The following is a 20,114-nucleotide window of genomic DNA, read 5'->3' as shown; positions in this document are numbered from 1 at the left end:
ATCTCTCATACATAATCCATGTGGTTCATAACCACAATATTACCCCCCTTGTCAGCTTCTCTAATTATTATGGTCTCATTCTCGACTAATGTCTTAAGCACAACTCACTCTCCTGAGCTGAGATTTTCTCTCTCCTTGCTGAAATGTACCCCCAACTGTTGATTCAATTTGTTCAAGTCCCTACAAACCAACTTGTAAAATGTATCTATAGTAGTACTACTGGAAGGTTGTGCGGTCCAAAGTGATTTATTCTTTAGACCACTTCGGATACTGAGGTCAATTTGTACATTTAACTCTTCCAAAATATCTTCCACTAGGACCAAGTTTTCCTCGTTTTCTGGATTTGACAACATAGTTGCTGTATCATGAATATCTTGTATTGAAACTTCACTCAAAGTGGAAGCCTGGTCATTGAACAAATCATGTTTATTCCCCTGTGGGTTCAAAAGATTTTTTTTTTAATTTCAACTGTCTCAGAAACCTGTAAAGATCAATTTTCTATTTATAAAAATCCCCCCTTGCACTGGAGCAAAATCTCATTTTTTTTTTCAGACGTGCCTGCATATCCAAAGTCAAATTTATATCAGCCAGTTTCTCAATGAACACCACAGTGTTTGGTTCCACCCTTACTTTTTCTTGTTACAGGACCTGGTGCACATCCCTGTCCATTCCTCTGCTGGGTTACCTCAGTTTTTCCCCTTTCTGGTTTTCTGGTGCTGTCCACTTTCATAGAATGTTGTCAATGGCCAATTCTGATCCTCTGTACCGCCCTTAAAAATAAGCTTCCGCTCATATTTTGATTAGATGTTCCTTCTCCACTATCATTTTCCCCTTCTGTAATTAAAAAAAATACTAGGAGAAGTGGAACTGTGACTATTTGACAATGTCTCCTGTGATTGAATATTCATATCTTCCTTAACTAGGTGGTCACATTTTTGTGAAAAAGTAAAAACTCTTCCACTGCAATAGTCTATTTCATCCCTTTTCAACTTTCTCGCCTTCCTCTGTTTGATGTCTCCCTTATTTTTATGTAGAATGTCATTCAATATATCATAATTGTTCTTTGTCGGTTCAGGCTTATTCAGTTCCTTAATATCACTTTCCAAAAGTTGTATATCAATAAGCAACTTGGCTACCTTTCTGTCAGTATTCTCTGTTAGTATACCCATTAAATTCACCAGGCTAATAGTCAGCTCCTTTTCCCAATTGATTAACAAGTCCTCATCCAAATCATAATTTGTTGTTATAATTTAATATCCAAGGCCCCTTGGTGTCCTGTTGAACTTGATATATTAAGTGTGGCCCCATCCCACCACTTTGATATTTCATCCTTTTTCAATCTCTCAAGTCTGATAAACGTTTCCCTTTATTCTTCTTTCCTTTGTCGATTCCCACTGCTCATTGCCGGAACCACTGTACTACCTGTGTTCAGATTCCTGGAGATTCATGATCTTAAGATTGCATGACAATTTTCCCTGTTTAGTTGTTCTGTTTTTTATTTCATTTAATCTTTTCACTATAAGAGGACACTTCTAGATGGCGCTCACACATCACGGTGTAAAGCAAGGCGTATTCGCTGCGATACTGTCCCTGGTTTTGTATGGAAGCACATGAAAACTTTGGTTACTATAACTTAGCAATAGGTTCTACTGGAATGGGCAATACATTATTTATTACTGATATGGGTGTTTTATGTTACATTTGAGAATTTAATGGCACACTGGGATTTTGGTGCTACGAGCATACCAACATTGGAGTGTTAGGGCCGATGAACTTTGGTAACCAAATCGCGGTAAGCGACCAGATTAACTGTATTTATGGGTAGATCATAAATCGTGCTACAACTACGATATTCAAATTAGTGATTTTTCGTTTGAGATGGGCATAGCATGTAGTAGTTTATTTTGAATTTTTTGCTCCTGTACCCTGAGATATTGGAATTGGTCATTAGGACTTGATGTTCTTTAAATATATTGTGCACAGATTATGTTGGATAATCTGTACTTTAGATGATAGTGAGTAACAAGACATTCTTAAGAACTGTGGAGTTAGTATTCATTCTGGAATTGTTTTTTTACAGATTCGCAATAGTTATTTTGGATACCTTGGCAGGTATTTAGTGCACAGATATGGAAGTGTATCATGTAGCACTCTATTGATGCGTTCCAGCTGTACGCGTTTGGTTTCTGGCATGGTACACTATGGGGCTTTTTATCTTTGGTCTGTTTTTAGACTACATATTAATTTATTTTTATTTATTTATGTCTTTTGGATGATTTCTTCGATGATGTGGCAATAGTTTCATCACATGTTGCATGAGACTTAATTAGCTAAATTGTGTTTATGGAAGAGCGCTCATTATTTCAGATCATCAGTATTTAGATAACTTGATTGATGTTTTTTTTCCTTGTGATTGTATACACATACTTACCCACTGATCTCCTTTCGGTGTGATTTGCACGTGTGTAATCGCAAGAGGTGTTTTTTGAACTAATATGTCTTTGATTTTGGTCCAAATAAGTGGTTGTTGTGCTTAATTTTTAGCCCTGATGAAGTTGTGAATACGACAAAACATGTGTTGGCTAAACTACGACATTAAGAAAATAAATCTTCACATATTCCAAATAAAGAAGTGTGGAGTCTGGAGAGAGAAATCTGTTCTGAGACTATTGGACACTTTAATTGAGTGTGCTTGGGGTTACGACAATTCAGTTATATACTTAGTAGCTCAAAGAAGATCTAAAAATCCACTTAAACACCATCTTCTGGCCCTCCATATAGAAATAGTAAACATATAGATAATTTAGGCCAAAGAATCTCCTCTATGGCAGCAACCTCCATCAAGTCAGCAACAGCAAGTTTAGGGCTTTGTGATTGTCAGAGGTGGCATGATAATGCACCTTTTCTTGAATGTGCCCTGGAGGATAAGAAGAAAACAGCAAAAGCTATCCTTAAGGAAGGAGAACTCGCTTCTTCATTTATTATTTATGCAGCAGTGAATCTCTCCAATACAGGTTTTCATCAACTTGCAGGAGGAACGATGTTTAAAGGCAAATTTGGCTAAAGCCCAGAGCCTTCCGTTTTGAGGTGCAATCAAAGATTGTGGACAATCCCTTACTCTTTCTAGCAAACGTGCATTAGGGTCTTAAAACAAACACAGATACTAACAAATACAGATGCTGCCAAGGCTTTGAGTCTCCTACAGTATAGCAGATTTGGATCTTCTAATAGTTGTGCCTCTCGAGGATCACAGCGTTTTAGAGGAGGATTCAATCAATATGGAAGTCAACAGTCCTAGTATCCTCAAAAACAATTTGGATCTGATCAAGGATACTCCTTTAACCGTAGTCAGAAGGATCCTTATGGGAGATCATAAGGAAGAAAGAGAAGTGCTCCCCAATCATGCGCCAGTGACAACTAGAAGAGTTTGACTCTCTGCCTTTGCCCCCTTTCCCATCTCCTACACTGCTGCTGGGGGGAGAATTACCCTCCTTGCTTCCGCTTGGAAGGCTATAGCATCTGACAGATGGGTGAGGCAAATTGTTCTTTCAGGCCATACATTGGAATTCATTCGAGGACCCTCTGTGAACCAACCCAAGAAAGAGAATCATCTGCATCTGAAGGAGCTTCAGCAGATAATTCTCTTACTCGTCATCAGAGGAGCTGTAGAGACTGTCCCCAAATCACAGAGAAACCAAGGGTTTTAATCCCAGTTTTTCCTAATCAAAAAGAAAGTGGGTCAGTCAACACCAGTCCTGGCTCTCAGACAACTAATCAAGTTTCCGAAGAAACAATCTTCTGAAATAGTTACCCTACAGAATGTTCTGATGATGTAGGGAGAAGGTTTCATGCCCGCTAGACCTCCAGGATGCGCATTTCCACACACCAGTTCATCAAAGACACAAAATAGCTATGATTCCTGGTAGCGGGGCAACATTATCATTTCAAGGCACTTCCTTTTGGACTTAAATCAGCCCCTTATTTTTTTTCCAAACGTCTTGCTTCAGCAGATGACTACCTTCCACAGACAAAAAGGTCATCAGGTGTTCCCATACCCAATGACTGGCTCATCAAGGCACCATAAAAGAAAGAGGCACTAAGGTATGTGATGGCCTGCATCAACCTATTAAAAAAACTGGGCCTCACATTGGATATAGAGAAGAATCTTTTTTGGAGCCCCCCCAAAAAATGTATAGTTCCTACATGCAACTGGGAAAGGCTTTTCTATCACAGGAAAGGGTGAAGAAGTTGAAAATTGTGGCGAGAAACATCTCCACAAAGCAGTTGAAAGCAGTCAGGGAACACAAATCCTTATTGGGCCTAATGGCGACTGGCACATGCCCTGTTTTTTTTTTTTTTACAGACTGCATGAGGCCTTTTTTAGCAGGAGCTAGGATCGCAATCGAAGCAAGCCAATGGGTCTTGGGAAGATACAATAGAAGTCACAAGGAGCCTGAAACGAGCATTGCTGTGGTGAATGCCTACAACAAATTTGAACTTGGGATGGTCTTCCCTACCTGTGTCAAACAGGATAATACTTACAACAGATGCATCCATGGATGGATGGGGAGCTCGCCTGCAGGAACTCTCAACCAGAGGCCTATAGTTGGTTACGGAAAAGGAATGTCACAACAGTGTGCTGGAACTTGCGCCATATGTGTAGGCCTTCAAGCATATCTTCCCAAGGTACTAAGTTTATCAGTTGTGGCCAGAACAGACAATGCAATGTCCATATTCTTTATAGTCAAGCAAGGGGAATCACTATCCCGATCCCTCTCAGAAGAAGCTAAGTGGCTATGGAATTGGGCCATTTCTCACAAGATAGACATTACTGTGGAACACTTGACAGGTTGTCAGAACAATGCAGAGGATGCACTTATTTAGTAAAGTTGTGATCGTCACAAGTGGGAGCTAGAAGAGAAGCAGGTGGATTACATTTTTTTGATCAATGGGGACACCCAACAATCAAGTCATCCCAAATAACAGGGAATTGCCTGTGCTTCACAGGCAGGTTTCGGTATCCAGGGACGATGGGCAATGCTCTTTTGATCAGTTAGTCCAAGATATTTGCCTTCACTTTACCTCATATTCCCCTGAATCCCAGGGTGCTGATGAAGACAAAAACAGACCATTGTGCTCTGATCCTCATTGCTCCTGTTTGGCCACGCCAATATTAGTACAACGAGCTGCTGCAGTTATGAACACGTCCAGCCATTCCTCTGGAAGTGCATCCTAGGATTCTTTCCCAACAACACAGAAGGATTCTCCATCACAATCCCAAGTTGCTAAACTTTACAGCATAGAGCCTGACGACCTAGATTTTTGCCATTTGGATCTTTCGCAAGAATGTAGAAATATTTTGGCACAAGCTTGAACTCCAGCATCCACAAAGACCTACAATGCCAAGTGGATAGGATGTAGGATTGATAGTCATCATCCACTGAGAATAAAATATCATCAAATCCTTCCCTATTTGTTGAAATTAGAAAACAGTAGTCGTTAATACTCTTAAGTCAGGGTCTATCTGGCTGGAAACTTGAGATTTAGGAGAACTGAGCAGTCATCATCTTCTCTGTTCTCCAAAGAATCATAAAACTATACTCTGAAGCATTTCCACTTACAAAGAATCATAGAACTATTCTGTGAAGCATTTCCACTCCTTTGATACCCTCCAAATACATGAAAACTTAATACTGTCCTCAGTTAGTTGATTTGACCTCCTTTCAAACCAATACATAAGGCACATTTGGAATGTGTCTCATGGAAAACAGTGCCTCTTCTGGCCTTGGCATCTGCAAGGAGAGTGGTAGAGATTCAAGCATTTGCCAGCAAGTAACCTTTCCTTAGGTTCACAAAGAGTAAAGTAATCTTGATAATCAATCCCAAGTTTACTGGCTTTCATTTAAAAGCACCTGTTATTCTTCGATCTTCCCAAATCTATCTGTCGGCAGAAATATCATTACATTCATTAGATCTGCTTATATGCCACTGGATCTACCTAGACAAAAGGAAGCAAATACACACATCGGTCCAGCTGATTGTGTCTTTTGTACAGCCACAGGCAGATTATCCCTTATCGAAGCAAGTGATATAGCTCATTGGCTCTCAGCCTGTATTTCATTCTGTTATGCCAAGGCCAAACACCCACTCCAGGGAGGAGTGAGGGTGCATTCCACCAGGAGCATGGCATCAACTGAGGTGCTCTATGCAGGGGTGTCCTTGAAAGACATCTGCTGTGCAACCACCTGGAAGAGCCCGCAAACAATCACAAAGTACTACTGCCTAGATGTGGACACAGAAGAGAATGCAGCAGTAAGACATGCAGTCCTGAGAAACCTGTTTTGGAAATGTGAGCCACCTTCTCTCATTTGTTGTGTAGTATAATGTGTAGTACTTGCTATTCTAATTCAAGCATCTAAATATATAAATGGTCCAATGTTGGAGAAGAAATTACTTACCTGTAATGCCAGTCTTCCAAAATTGGTGTCTTTTATATATTCACATGCAACCCTCCCTCCATCCTGGCCAGAGGCGCTTAAGACTTGTGCTTTGAAATATAAGCTATGATGGCCTCTAGGGAAGTAGCAGAGCTTAAGCTTCTACCTCATTAACAAAAGCTTGGATGATTTCAAATGAGGTGCAAATGTTACGAAATGTACAATGTTGTTTCAAGCCTGTGGCAGTTTTTTACACTGTAAATTGCTACTTTAATGCTTTAATATACTGGGGATTCCCATCCTGACAACGGAATGTGAATATATACAAGATACCAGTGTTAGAGAACTGAAGTTATAGGAAACTAATTGCTTCCTCACCACCCTCCCTTCTCCCACTTTAGGACTGTAAAAAGATCCCAGGTTGTGTTTGTCACATGTCAAGTTAGTATTTTCTTATGGCTGACTTGCATCTGAAGCCACAAAATAGGAAAAGTGACATCAATGCGCAGTGGTGTGGCGCCTGTATACGGCTTGGTTTCAGAGGTGATGCAATGTCATTGCAGAGTCAAATTTAGGCACTTCATGCATCCAAGCGTTATTAATGAAAGGATTCTGGATCCAGACTGTTGCATGAAGAGATTTCAAAGTGAGGAATCTGAGGTTAGTTAGAATGTTAACCAAAAAGACTTACTGAATGTAGGTAACTTGTTCAGTGTGTATGTTTGGAAAGCACACATTCACACTTGCATTTTGTGACATTGTAATAAGACTGAATTAATAGATGCTTATTGTTTCCCAACTCAATGGTACTTAATTAAATTGGAGAAGACGAGAGGCTGAGGGGACCCACCAGACACTAATCCCTTTAGTGCGTTTGTCCTCTTAGCTGTCATTCTCAGAAATGCAGTGTATTGTTGAAAGCTGCTTATTGTGTTGCCTATGAATGAGCAGTATACAGCCTGTGCTATACTGGAGTACTGTGCAAAAGCCTGAAGTTGTGTATTTTTGTTTTATTTAACTTTAGGTGTTGACGTCTAGTCCATGTGAAAGAAAGGAGAAAAGTATGTGCCAAGCTCCAAACCAGGATAAGCAGCAGGATTGCTCACCACCAGCTAATGTCATACCCTCCCAGCCACCTTTGCAGGGGATCCCTATAGACCGTCTCACTATGAGTAGGCAGCCTATGCGCAGGGGACGAAAGGGACGCATGCCTCTGGACACCAACTTAAGCACCAAGGAACCAAAGCGACTGCTCCTGCTGGATGGGAATGCAGCTCTGCCAAAGCGACGCTACAGCGAGAGTTTGATGGAGTGCCATGGACAAGTAAATGAATCCCAGGGCCTTAAAAGGTTGTTTGGACACAAGAGGATTTCTCGACGGTTCAGCGAGGGAGATCGAGCCCTTCTGAGAGGCTTCAGTGAGAGCAGTGAAGAGGAGGAGGAGGAGGAGGAAGAGGAAGAGGAGGATGAGGAAGATCTGGACAGCCCTCGGTCAGTGTCACCTCCCACTCTCACCAAGCCCACCTTGAAGCGTAAGGTGCGTTGTCTCAGAGCTTTCTTTGTCTAACTTTAGAATAACAAGTTATCCACTCAGTGCCAGAGTTTTGTGTTAGCAGTTGGGTATTTAAGAACATTGCATATCTCTGCCACTGTGGGACCCTAGAACATCTTTACAAGACAAATACATCTTTCTGTGTGATTTGTCTGTTGTTTATTTTTCTGTTTTTACATTTTATTTAGGTAAGGTGGTAGGCAACACATAACAGCTCTGCATACACATTTACAGAAGCAAATTGCCACTAATTCAGTCTGGTACATTTCACTATTATAGCAATGGGTTGCAGTGACCTGGATCTACAATAACGGGGTGTTGTGATCTCTAGCCTTTCAGTACTTCCGGTAAAGCTGTTGTTGTAATTACCAGATTGGCCCACAACTATTTTCCAAACTCACTCTGCCCCCGGTAACAAATATTAAGCAAAGAGTTCGGAGCCCACATGTGTCCAGATCAATAGCAAACTAACAAGTGATCTTTCTCACTCATAGAGATGGTCATCTCCCCCTGCAGATCCCAGAATTCCAAGCACATAACGTCCTCAGACCAGCTATGCTGACTGGCTCATCATTCTCTAGGACATGAACATTAACCTCCCAAGCCGTCTTCTTAAAAGCAGTCAGTAGAAACGCACAATCATCAGCTATTGGGTTCCTCTGGAGATCCCTACTCTCCTCCACCCCAACACTGTTTCCTCTGCCCTTGCCCAGCACTCCACTTCATTCCGCCACCTGCAAAGGGGAGGCCTGTTCGGAGATTTCCTGTGCATGGCCAGGGCCCATCTGGCCAACACCAAAAACAGAAATAAGAATCTGGTATCCACCATTGGAAGTTTTGGGGAAGGAGACAACCCCAAGAGACAAACCTCCAGCCCTTCACAGGTTGGTATGATCCATTGTAGGTTCCAAGTCAGACCCCACCACCACCAGAATCATTTAGCCCTTGGGCATAACCAAGTGGTATAGATAAAATCAGCATCCAGTTCTCAACATCACTGCGGGTCAGTTGGGCCCCGCATTGTATTAAGACAGTGTGGAGTAAGGTACGTCACGTGTAAAAAGATGAACTGTGTGTAGCGAAAGTGGTTGTTGAGGGATACCAAATGGACCCTTTCCAGTGCCTGTCTCCACTCCCCATTCCTCAGCACATGGCCCACTTCCAGATCTGACAGTGACTATAGTAGTGCCGACTTGTAAAGACAAGAAACCACCTTACGACCTACTTTGAAAGTCAGAATAATTAGTAAAACCTCATGCTCTGACGGCTTAGATTGCCCTTGCTGCCACAAACCATGTACCGCTCGCGCGACTACCTCGTACATGAGGACAGTGAAGCAGACAAACCGGTTTCTACCACTAGCGCGTCCAGAGATCATAGTTGCCATCGGAATATCAGTCCCCCTTCATGAGTATGTCCGCAGCGGTGCAGACCCATAACCTGCGGTCCATGAGAGGACCACTATTAGGTGTTGGAAGGCCCACCAGCGTCAAGGCCGGAGAATATGGGCGCGTCTGACCGAAGAACGTGGCACACTTCACCCAGCATTGCAGCGTGATCCGCAAGAGCTTAGGAGGCGGTCCTCAGGCAGGGTGATCCCCCAGCATGAGGGGTGTCAGCTGTCCACGATCCGAGTCCATCCCAGAAAGCCCCAAATCCTCTCTTTGGCAGCCCACAAGCCAGCTACTGCACTTGTGCCTCTGTGTGGTATAGCTCGAAGTCCGGACCCCCAGCCCACACTCCCCGGTCGGACACTGGAGTGTACAGCAACGCTGTGCAGATTCTGTCCAGATTAGGTCTGGCACTAGGGTATCCAAAGGCCGAAACCAAGATGTTGGTTTTCAGAGAGGAAGGTTCACAAAATAGTAAAGAAGAGTGGATGAAATTAACATTTATGTGAGTGCTGCCCGTGCCATCAGGGGGAGCCCAGCATGCTCCAAAACACCACACTTCCCCTTAGAGATCGGAGTGCCCCACCCAGGTTACCTTTCCCTACTATCTGCATCACTGAAAAATGCAGATCCTGATGCATCAGAACGCCTGAGGTGCCTAGGCTATGCCACTTTCCCAAACCCCCCGTGAAGAAGCAGCGGTGTCCCCACCCACTGGAAAAACTCAATTTTTTCCCAGCTGATGCCTAAATCTGTCACTTCTACCAATAGATGTAGCATCGACACCCCTCATGGTATAACAGTATGGGCATCACGCAAAAAGAGGAGCATATTGTCAGCGTATAAGAAGATATGTTTGTAATCATGGAGGTTTATGCCCCTATCCATTCCCTGCTGCTGGACTGCACCTGCAAGCGGCTCAGTGGCCAAAGGGAACAATACAGGGGATGGGGGCACCCATATCTCGTAACAGGATAAATCTCAAAGGGTTCTAAGAAATTTTGACCAGTCGTCACCTGGGCTTGAGCTCTAGTACACAACATTGCTGCCCTTTTGGCCCAGTCAGGATCCAAATTCATGTGTTGCTTGACCAGCTACATATACCTCCACTGGAGGATGTCACAGGCCTTGCAAAGATCCACAGAGGGGACCGCTGCCTCCAGGACTGCTTCCATGTGAATCTCACCTAGCATCCTGTAGAGGTGTCCAATATTCAAAGAGGTGTTGCGGTGTGAAATAAAGCTGTTCTGAACTTTGTGGATCAGCAGATGTAAGTAGGGATGCCGGCAAGTGGCCAATAACTTACTGAGGATTTTGTAGTCAATGGTGAGCATCGACAGAGGGCGGTACAAGGAAGTCTCTTCAGGATTCTTCCCGGGCTTCAACAAGGATATGAGCAATGCCTCCCAGCATGTGAGAGGCAGGGGGCTCTCCTTCCAAGCCGCCTTATACAAGTCTGCTAAGCAAGGCACCAAGAGTACCCTAAATGCCTGATAGAACTCTGCGGGAGTCTTCCCCATCACCAGGTCCTTAATGGCTCCCCAAATTTCAGGCTCGGAAACAGGAAGACCAAGTCCTTGCCTGATCCTTTCTGTTTTTTTTTTTATATTGGATGTTTTTAAATATATGTATATAAATGACAATGATTTGTACAAATATGCTTGTTTTTCCTCTACTTCTTTCTTGTTTGTGAAATTTGATTGAGCACTGAGCACATTGTTCTGTTCAGTCCTCTACTAAAAAGCATTTATATCTAATTAATTTGTTTGCAAATTTGGATCAAAAGAATTTAAATATGCTGAATGAGTGTGTAGGAAGCTGGCTCTGTATATATTATATCAAAATGAGATATAGGGCCTGATTCTAACTTTGGAGGACGGTGTTAAACCGTCCCAAAAGTGGCGGATATACCACCTACCGTATTACGAGTCCATTATATCCTATGGAACTCGTAATACGGTAGGTGGTATATCCGCCACTTTTGGGACGGTTTAACACCGTCCTCCAAAGTTAGAATCAGGCCCATAGTGTGCACAGAGTCCAGGGATTCCCCAGAGGCTTGACAGAGGCAATAATAGATAATACTAATGTTCTATGTTTAGTAGTATGGTCAAGCAGTTAGGCTTATGAGAGGTTAGTGTTAAGCATTTGTTGTACACACACAAGCAATAGAAGAAACACACACTCAATGACTTAACTCCAGACTAATAGATTTTTATATAGAAAAATATATTTTGTTAATTTATTTCTAGAACCACAAGATTCAGTTTGCAGGTAAGTACATAAAATGTAAGGTCCTGTGCATAGTAATACTTAGAAATTTGAATGAAATCAACAATGTGTACACTTTTCTTTAAAATGGCAAAAAACTATTTTAAAAGTAGACACTGCATTTTTCAACAGTTTCTGGGTGAAGGAAAGAGTGAACAATGTAACAGGTAAGTACACGACTTACAGTTCCTATCTCCGGGTTTTAGGTAGTCCGTCATTGGGGTTCAAGTTTACCCCAAACACCCACCACCAGCAACATAGGGCCAGTCGGGTGCAGAGGTCAAAGAGGAACCAAATTAACATTGGCTCCTATGGAGACAGGTGGGTACTTGGATCTTGGTCAGCCAGCAGGTAAGTACCGCGACTCGGAGGGCAGACCGGGGGGATTGAAGGAATGCTGGAGTGGCTCCAAGTAGGCACCAAATACACACCCTCAGCGGCACAGGGGCGGCCTGGTGCAGGCAGCAACCAGGACATCAGGTTTGCAATGTAGATCAATAGGAGACCCCAGGGTTCACTCAGATGCTGCAGGTGAGGCCCTGGGGGGGGGTTACACCTCTGGGTGGATAGGACAGAGGGCCGCCTGCTAGTCGATACTGCACCGGGGGTCAGGTTCTCAAAAGCCTGGGGCTGCGGGTGAAGGGTGTCCTGCAGGCGTTGGATATCTTTGTCCAGAGCTCGCAGTCGGGGGGGGGTCCTCTGGATTCTCACTGCAGGCATCATCATGGGGGCTTGGAGGGGTCAATCCAGGGTTAGCTCTGGTTCCCAGTCGCCTGGGGACCCTTTCTTGCTGGGAGGACCGCCTGGACACAGGTTGTGGGGGTTTGGTGCACAGGGGTCAGGACTCACGCCTCCAGAGTGAGATTAGAGTCCTTGGTAGGAAGTCTCTTCGACAGAGCCGCTGTCCTCTGGAGTTCTTGGTCCTTTTGGGGGCGCAGGGCAGTCCTCTAGAATTGGATTGGCAGATGTCGCTGGGCCTTCTGGATGCGTTGCTCTTCTTTTCGCAGGTTCTCTGAAGTAGGAGACAGGCCGGTATGGCTGGGGCCAAAGCAGTTGTTGTCTTCCTTCTTCTCTATGTGGGTTTCAGCTCAGTAGTACTTCTTCTATGTAGGTCGCCAGGAATCTGGTGAGCTGGGTTCAGGGAGGCCCTTACATTCTAGATTTAGGGGCATGTTAGGGTCAGGGGGCAGTAGCCAATGGCTACTGTCCTTGAGGGTGGCTACACCCTCCTTGTGCCCACTCCCTTTGGGGAGGGGGGGCACATTCCTATCTCTTTTGGTCCCTGTCCTCCAGGATTCTGCAGGGAGGGGGTCACCTCAGCTCTGGACTCCTAAGGGGTGGTCCTGGCTGAGGTGGTCATTCCTTCCTGTTTTCCTAATTTCCCCGTGCATGTGTCCAGGGGGGCGGGCATCTCCACTAGCTGGAGTGCCATTGGGGCACTGTAATCTGAGGCTTGTGTTACCGCCAGGTGTTACAGTTCCTCCACCTCCACCGAGGACAGGCTTTGTTTTTGACCACGGGGGGCACAAAGGCACTCACCCCATGTGGTCAATGTGGGTTTGTTGTGCTGAGAAATTTGATACCAAACTTCCTAGTATTCAGTGAAGCCATTATGGTGCTGTGGAGTTCGTAATGACAAACTCACAGACCATATACTTAATATGGCTACACTACACTTACAATGTCTAAGAATGGACTTAGACACTGTAGGGGCATATTGCTCATGCAGCTATGCCCTCACCTGTGGTTTAGTGCATCCTGCCTTAGGGCTGTAAGGCCTGCCAGAGTGGTGACTTGCCTATGCCACAGATAGTGGTTTGTAGGCATGGCACCTTGAGAGGAGTACCATGTCGACTTAGCTTTTTTCTCCCCACCAGCACACACAAGCTGCAAAGCAGTGTGCATGTGCTGAGTGATGGGTCCCCAGGGTGGCATAATACATGCTGCAGCCTAGAGAGACCTTCCCTGGCCACAGGGCCCTTGGTACCATGAGTACCTTTCAGAAGGGTCTTAATTGTGTGCCAGGGCTGTGCCAATTGTGGGAACAAAGGTACAGTTTTAGGGAAAGAACACTGGTACTGGGGCCTGGTTAGCAGGGTCCCAGCACACTTTCAATCAAAGTTGGCATCAACACTAGGCAAAAAGTGTGGGGGGGTAACCATGCCAACAGTGGCATTTTCCTACAGAGTGCTAATGGAACCATTATTTTTTACCACACGTAAAAAATATTACACATTTTCTTTTATTACCAAAGACTAAAGAGGGCTTTAACATTCATATACTTTACTTTTTTCTCATCATAAAAAGAAAGACAACTGTGCAGATAGGTACCACAGTTTGTCATAGAGAGAAAAACTATACTGTGCATCTGTCCAGACTGGCCCTGCTATGGCAGAGAGCATAACCAATGTAGTTTATTTACTCTTGAGTTCATTTTTCTGCTGTCCTGCCGTGGGACAAGATTACTGAACACTGAGTTCTGACAATTTAACTAATTTTCATTAGGTTTTCTAGATGGAATTTGTAACAGTGATGCTATACTTTTCTGACTGTTTCAGAAGGTTTTCGGTTTTCTGCGTTTCTTTGTGCAACTAGGAAATATTGAAAAAGACAGTCCCTCTATATTCCCTCTCTGCCCCACAGACATTGTCCAACAATACACCATCTTTCAGGTAATTGTTTACTAATCTCTGAGGGACTGAAAAAGTATCTGCCTGTGAGGTCAGAAACATTGCAAACGTCCTCAGAATGTGATGCTAGTTTACCAAAACAGAAGGAAATGATTCAGAGAGTTTATTTGTGGCTTTCTATTTCTGTTGTCCATGAAGACTCTGAAAACAGAAATTATTGAAAAATAGGAGTAACTTGACTTGTGTCATGAACTCCAGCATTCTTGCCATCATATTTAGTGTTGAAACATCGGCATCAAATAGTTAGAGGGTGGTGTGCTGGCCACGCTCTCCTTGAGAACAAAGACATTGAAAAAAGGTTATTACCAACATGCTGTGTCCCTTTTCTCTGCATCAAAAATAAATATTTTCCTAAATCTGCTTGTAGTATAAGCAACATATGATCAAGTACAGCATGCTGATCCATCACCTTGGAGTCCAAAAAGAATACAGATAAAAGCCCCAGCTGCTGAGACCTCCTCAAAGGCCTAGGCACACCTTCTCCTTAAATAGCTGAAAAGATGAAGGGTAAGATATATATTGTGTGTGTGTGTGAAGAAGGTTTTCGAGTCACGAGATCAAGTGACTCCTCCTCTCGTTGATAGTGCGCATGGGCATTGAGTCCTTTGTTAGATTGTTTTCTTTCCGTCATCTGATTAGAACATGTTTCCTGTCTCTCCGGTGGATCTCGGTTCGGTACTTCTGAACTTATTCTACTTTTTCTATAATATCGTCGGTATTGTTTCGATCATGTTTCCATATATACTCGATCCGATTTAGACCATCGGGGTCAAATTCTCACCCTTACAGGGCATCACCCTTTTAGGGCCTACTTCAATGTAGGCCTAATGGAACAAACTCCATTTCGATTCTGTCCTCGGTTTCATGCTAAATTTCCGTACATCAATCAACATTCCTTGTGTAATCTCTGTCTATCTACAGATCACCAAGAAGAGAATTGCGACGCCTGCAGATCATTTCGATCTAAAAAGACTCTTCGGGACCGTAGAGCTTGTCGTCTCAAAATGGGATCTAAATCTACTGAAGACACACCTGACATCTTTGGTGAAGAACACGCTCAAGAAGAAGTTCGGCAAGGGGCAGTGCTTTCCATCCAAGACTCGGACTCCGATCAACACTCTGATGATGATAGTCACTTCATGCCTCTGGCGCAGTATGTGAGTACAACTGCCCCATCTCATCAGACAAAAATACTTTAAAAGACTCCAGCACTAGTCATCGGTCCTCCACTGCCTTCCGGCCATGGTCGGATTCGAAAAGAAAATCCGGATGACCAACCTTTGTGTTTGGCACCGATATTAAAGACTAAAGTGCATTCGGCATCGACCAAACAGACTCCAGCACCAGTCTCGGAATCGAGCTGAAAATCAGAAAGCACATCTTCGGAGCCGAAAAAATCTACACTACCTTCGAATCCGATGCTTTCGGTTTGAACAAAACAGAAATATTCGGAGTCTAAAGACATAGATAGAAAGCATACTACTTCTAGCCATGAATCCTTGGGCATACAACCTGTTTTAGAGGTGATGGATGCTAAACAGCAAAAAATACACATTCAAAAAGACACAGGAAGAATAATTGCCTCCCCACCAATGTCCTTTAAAAGGAAATTAACTTTTAAAGACACTTCAAAGGATGTACCTCCATCAAAAAAGGTCTTCAAAGATAAGCAGCAGGAAGAGACTACAGAATATTAACAGCCTTCACCACCACTTTCTCCTGTTCTTCCTTCCATACCACCACATATGAAGCACAATTATCACCACACACATATTCATTATCACTACATAGGGATGATCTTAGTGATGACCAGCAGGATAGAGATCCATGGGATACATACGACTCATCCCATTCTACCAAATGATCCACACTCATATCCTGCTAGACCCTCGCCACCAGAAGACACTACTGCATACAATCAAGTAGTGGCTAGAGCTGCGGCCTATCATAATGTGCAAATGCATACAGATCAGATAGAACAAGATTTCCTTTTTGACGCACTAGCGTCTACATATGAACATTACGAATGTCTTACAGTGTGTAAGGAAATGCCTCGTTGGCATGGTTACCCCCTGACCTTTTGCCTTTGCTAATGCCAAGTTATGATTTGAAAGTGTGCTGGGACCCTGATAACTAGGCCCCAGCACCAGTGTTCTTTCCCTAAACTGTACCTTTGTCTCCACAATTGACACAACCCTGGCACCCAGGTAAGTCCCTTGTAACTGGTACCCCTGGTACCAAGGGCCCTGATGCCAGGGAAGGTCTCTAAGGGATGCAGCATGTCTTATGCCACCCTAGGGACCCCTCCCTCAGCACATACACACTGCTTACCAGCTTATGTGTACTGGTGGGGAGAAAATGACTAAGTCGACATGGCACTCCCCTCAGGGTGCCATGCCAACCTCACACTGCCTGTGGCATGGGTAAGTCGCCCCTCTAGCAGGCCTTACAGCCCTAAGGCAGGATGCACTATACCACAGGTGAGGGCATATGTGCATGATCACTATGCCCCTACAGTGTCTAAGCAAAACCTTAGACATTGTAAGTGCAGGGTAGCCATAAGAGTATATGGGCTGACTAATTTTTGCCAGCCTGCCACACACTAGCCATGTTGCTGGCCACATGGGGAGAGTGCCTTTGTCACTCTGTGGCCAGGAACAAAACCTGTACTGGGTGGAGGTGCTTCTCACCTCCCCCCTGCAGGAACTGTAACACCTGGTGGTGAGCCTCAAAGACTCACCCCCTTTGTTACAGCGCCACAGGGCATCCCAGGTGGAGATGCCCGCCCCTCTGGCCACTGCCCCCACTTTTGGCGGCAAGGCAGGAGGAGATAATAAGGAAAACAAGGAGGAGTCACTCCCCAGTCAGGACAGCCCCTAAGGTGTCCTGAGCTGAGGTGACTCTTACTTTTAGAAATCCTCCATCTTGTAGAAGGAGGATTCTGCCAATAGGATTAGGGATGTGCCCCCCTCCCCACAGGGAGGAGGCACAAAGAGGGTGTAGCCACCCTCAGGGCCAGTAGCCATTGGTTACTGCCCTCCCAGACCTAAACACACCCCTAAATTCAGTATTTAGGGGCTCCCAGAACCAAGGAAGATAGATTCCTGCAACCTAAAGAAGAAGAAGGACTGCTGACCTGAATCCCTGCAGTGAAGACGGAGACAACTGGTTTGGCCCCAGCCCCACCGTCCTGTCTCCCTACTTCGACGAAAACTGCTCCAGCGACGCATCCAACTGCAACTTTCTGCAACAAAGAAGCAACTTTAAAGACCCCATTTTTCCTAACGGAAGTGTGAGATTTTCCACTCTGCACCAGACGCCCCCGGCTCGACCTGGCAAAAACTAACACTACAGGGAGGACTCCCTGGCGACTCCCCCTCCCCCCCAGTGCCCTACAAAACCCCCCTGCTCTGCCCTCCGAGGACGCGGGTACTTACCTGCTGGCAGACTGGAACTGGGGCACCCCTGTTTCCATTGAAGCCTATGTGTTTTGGGCACCTCTTTGACCTCTGCACCTGACCGGCCCTCAGCTGCTGGTGTGGTAACTTTGGGGTTGCCTTGAACCCCCAACGGTGGGCTACTTTGGACCCAACTTTGAACCCTGTAAGTGTTTTACTTACCTGTGAACTTAACATTTACTTACCTCCCCCAGGAACTGTTGATTTTTGCACTGTGTCCACTTTTAAAATAACTTATTGCCATTTTTCTCAAAACTGTACATGCTATTGTGATTATTCAAAGTTCCTAGAATACCTAAGTGAAATATCTTTCATTTGAAGTATTACTTGTAAATCTTGAACCTGTGGTTCCTAAAATAAACTAAGAAAATATATTTTTCTATATAAAAACCTATTGGCCTGGAGTAAGTCTTTGAGTGTGTGTTCCTCATTTATTGCCTGTGTGTGTACAACAAATACTTAACACTACCCTCTGATAAGCCTATTGCTCGACCACACTACCACAAAAATAGAGCATTCAAATTATCTCTTTTTGCCACTACCTTACCTCTATGGGGAACCCTTGGACTCTGTGCACACTATTTCTTACTTACTTTGAAATAGTATATACAGAGCCAACTTCCTACACAGTGCTTCCAGAGGAAGTCCTCATCCTCGGCAACACCCCGTCCGCCTGGGACGACTCCTGGTGGCCCACGGCCCTCGGCACCGCACCGACCCCCACAGACCACGCCCGCAACCTCGGCTTCATCTTGGACCCTCTTCTCACCATGACCAAGCAAGTCAACGCCGTGTCCTCCGCCTGCTTCCTCACCCTCCGCATGCTCCGCAAGATCTTCCGCTGGATCCCCGCCGACACCAGAAAAACCGTGACCCACGCCCTCGTCACGAGCCGCCTGGACTACGGCAACACCCTCTACACCGGGACCACAGCCAAACTCCAAAATCGCCTGCAACGCATTCAAAACGCCTCGGCCCGCCTCATCCTCGACATACCCCGCAGCAGCCACATCTCTGCACACCTGAGACACCTGCATTGGCTCCCAGTTAGCAAAAGGATCACCTTCCGACTTCTCACCCACGCACACAAAGCCCTCCACGACAAGGGACCGGAATACCTCAACAGACGCCTCAGCTTCTGCTGTCCCTCGCATCCGCCGCTCCACGGCGGGTGGGAGATCTTTCTCCGTCCTGGCGGCCAAGACCTGGAACTCCCTCCCCACCAGCCTCAGGACCACTCCGCTTTCCGGAGACTCCTAAAGACCTGGCTGTTCGAGCAGCGATAACCCCCCTTTTTCCCCTAGCGCCTTGAGACCCGCACGGGTGAGTATCGCGCTTTATAAATGTTAATGATTTGATTTGATTTGATTCCAGGAATGCTCAGACAGGCTTCTGATATTTTCCAGGAGCCTGTTAAAGCTAGAATTCCTACTCCTAGAGTGGATAAAAAATATAAATCAGCACCCTTAGACCCACTGTTTATAGGACCCAATTACCTCCTGATTCAATTGTAGTTGGTGCAGTAAGAAAAAGGGCTTACAGCAGTCCATAGGAGATGCCCCTCCTCCAGACAAAGAGATTACGAAAATAGATGCAGCTGGAAAAAGAGTAGCTTCACAAGCTGCAAATCATTGGAGAATAGCCAATTCGCAAGCTCTTTTGGCTAGATATGATAGGGCACACTGGGATGAAATGGAAGAGCTATTACAATACTTCCAGAACAAAAAATGAGGGGACACTAAATAGTAAATGAAGGGCAATGAATATATATTAACGATATTAGATCTGCTATGGATGCAGCTGACACAGCAGCTAGATTAATCATCACCAGCGTGCTTATTAGAAGACATGCCTGGTTAATATGTTCAGGTTTCAAACCAGAAATACAATAGGCAGTGCTAAACATGCCTTTTGACAAACAACATCTATTTGGCCCTGAGGTTAACACAACCGTAGATAAACTTAAAAAAGATTCAGAAACCGCTAAAGCCATGGCTGCGTTGTATACTCCACACACACCAGAGATACTTTTCATAGACGACAATTAAGAGGGAGTTTCAGACCATCAGCCTCAGACAGCAACTTCCCAACTAAAACAATCCTCACAAATCTACACGAGAGGATCATTTTAGAGGCTCCTATAGAGGATCCAACAATAGAGGAAGAGGTAAACCATCCACTTCCAGAGGTTCCTCTCAATTATATAAACAGTAACTTTCTCACCATCCCCACAGAGCACACATGTGTGGTAGGAAGACAGGTAAATTACTATCCACAGTGGCACAACATTACAACAGATCAGTGGGTTCTGTTAG

General features: G+C 44.7%; 1 protein-coding gene across 1 annotated transcript in view; it reads left to right on the top strand.

Annotated features, from left to right (window-relative positions):
• Positions 1-20,114, top strand: part of KAT6A (lysine acetyltransferase 6A) — a 1,196,154-nt gene that overhangs the window by 973,421 nt on the left and 202,619 nt on the right. Inside the window, exon 15 of the mRNA XM_069214088.1 lies at positions 7,462-7,974. Within this exon, the coding sequence (XP_069070189.1) occupies positions 7,462-7,974 (513 nt within the window). The remainder of the gene's footprint in view (positions 1-7,461; positions 7,975-20,114) is intronic.

The sequence above is a fragment of the Pleurodeles waltl genome, chromosome 11 (genome assembly GCF_031143425.1).
Source record: "Pleurodeles waltl isolate 20211129_DDA chromosome 11, aPleWal1.hap1.20221129, whole genome shotgun sequence".
Classification (NCBI taxonomy): Eukaryota; Metazoa; Chordata; class Amphibia; order Caudata; family Salamandridae; genus Pleurodeles; species Pleurodeles waltl.
The sequence above is the reverse complement of the archived record's forward strand: the minus strand, read 5'-3'. Positions and strand labels throughout refer to the sequence as shown.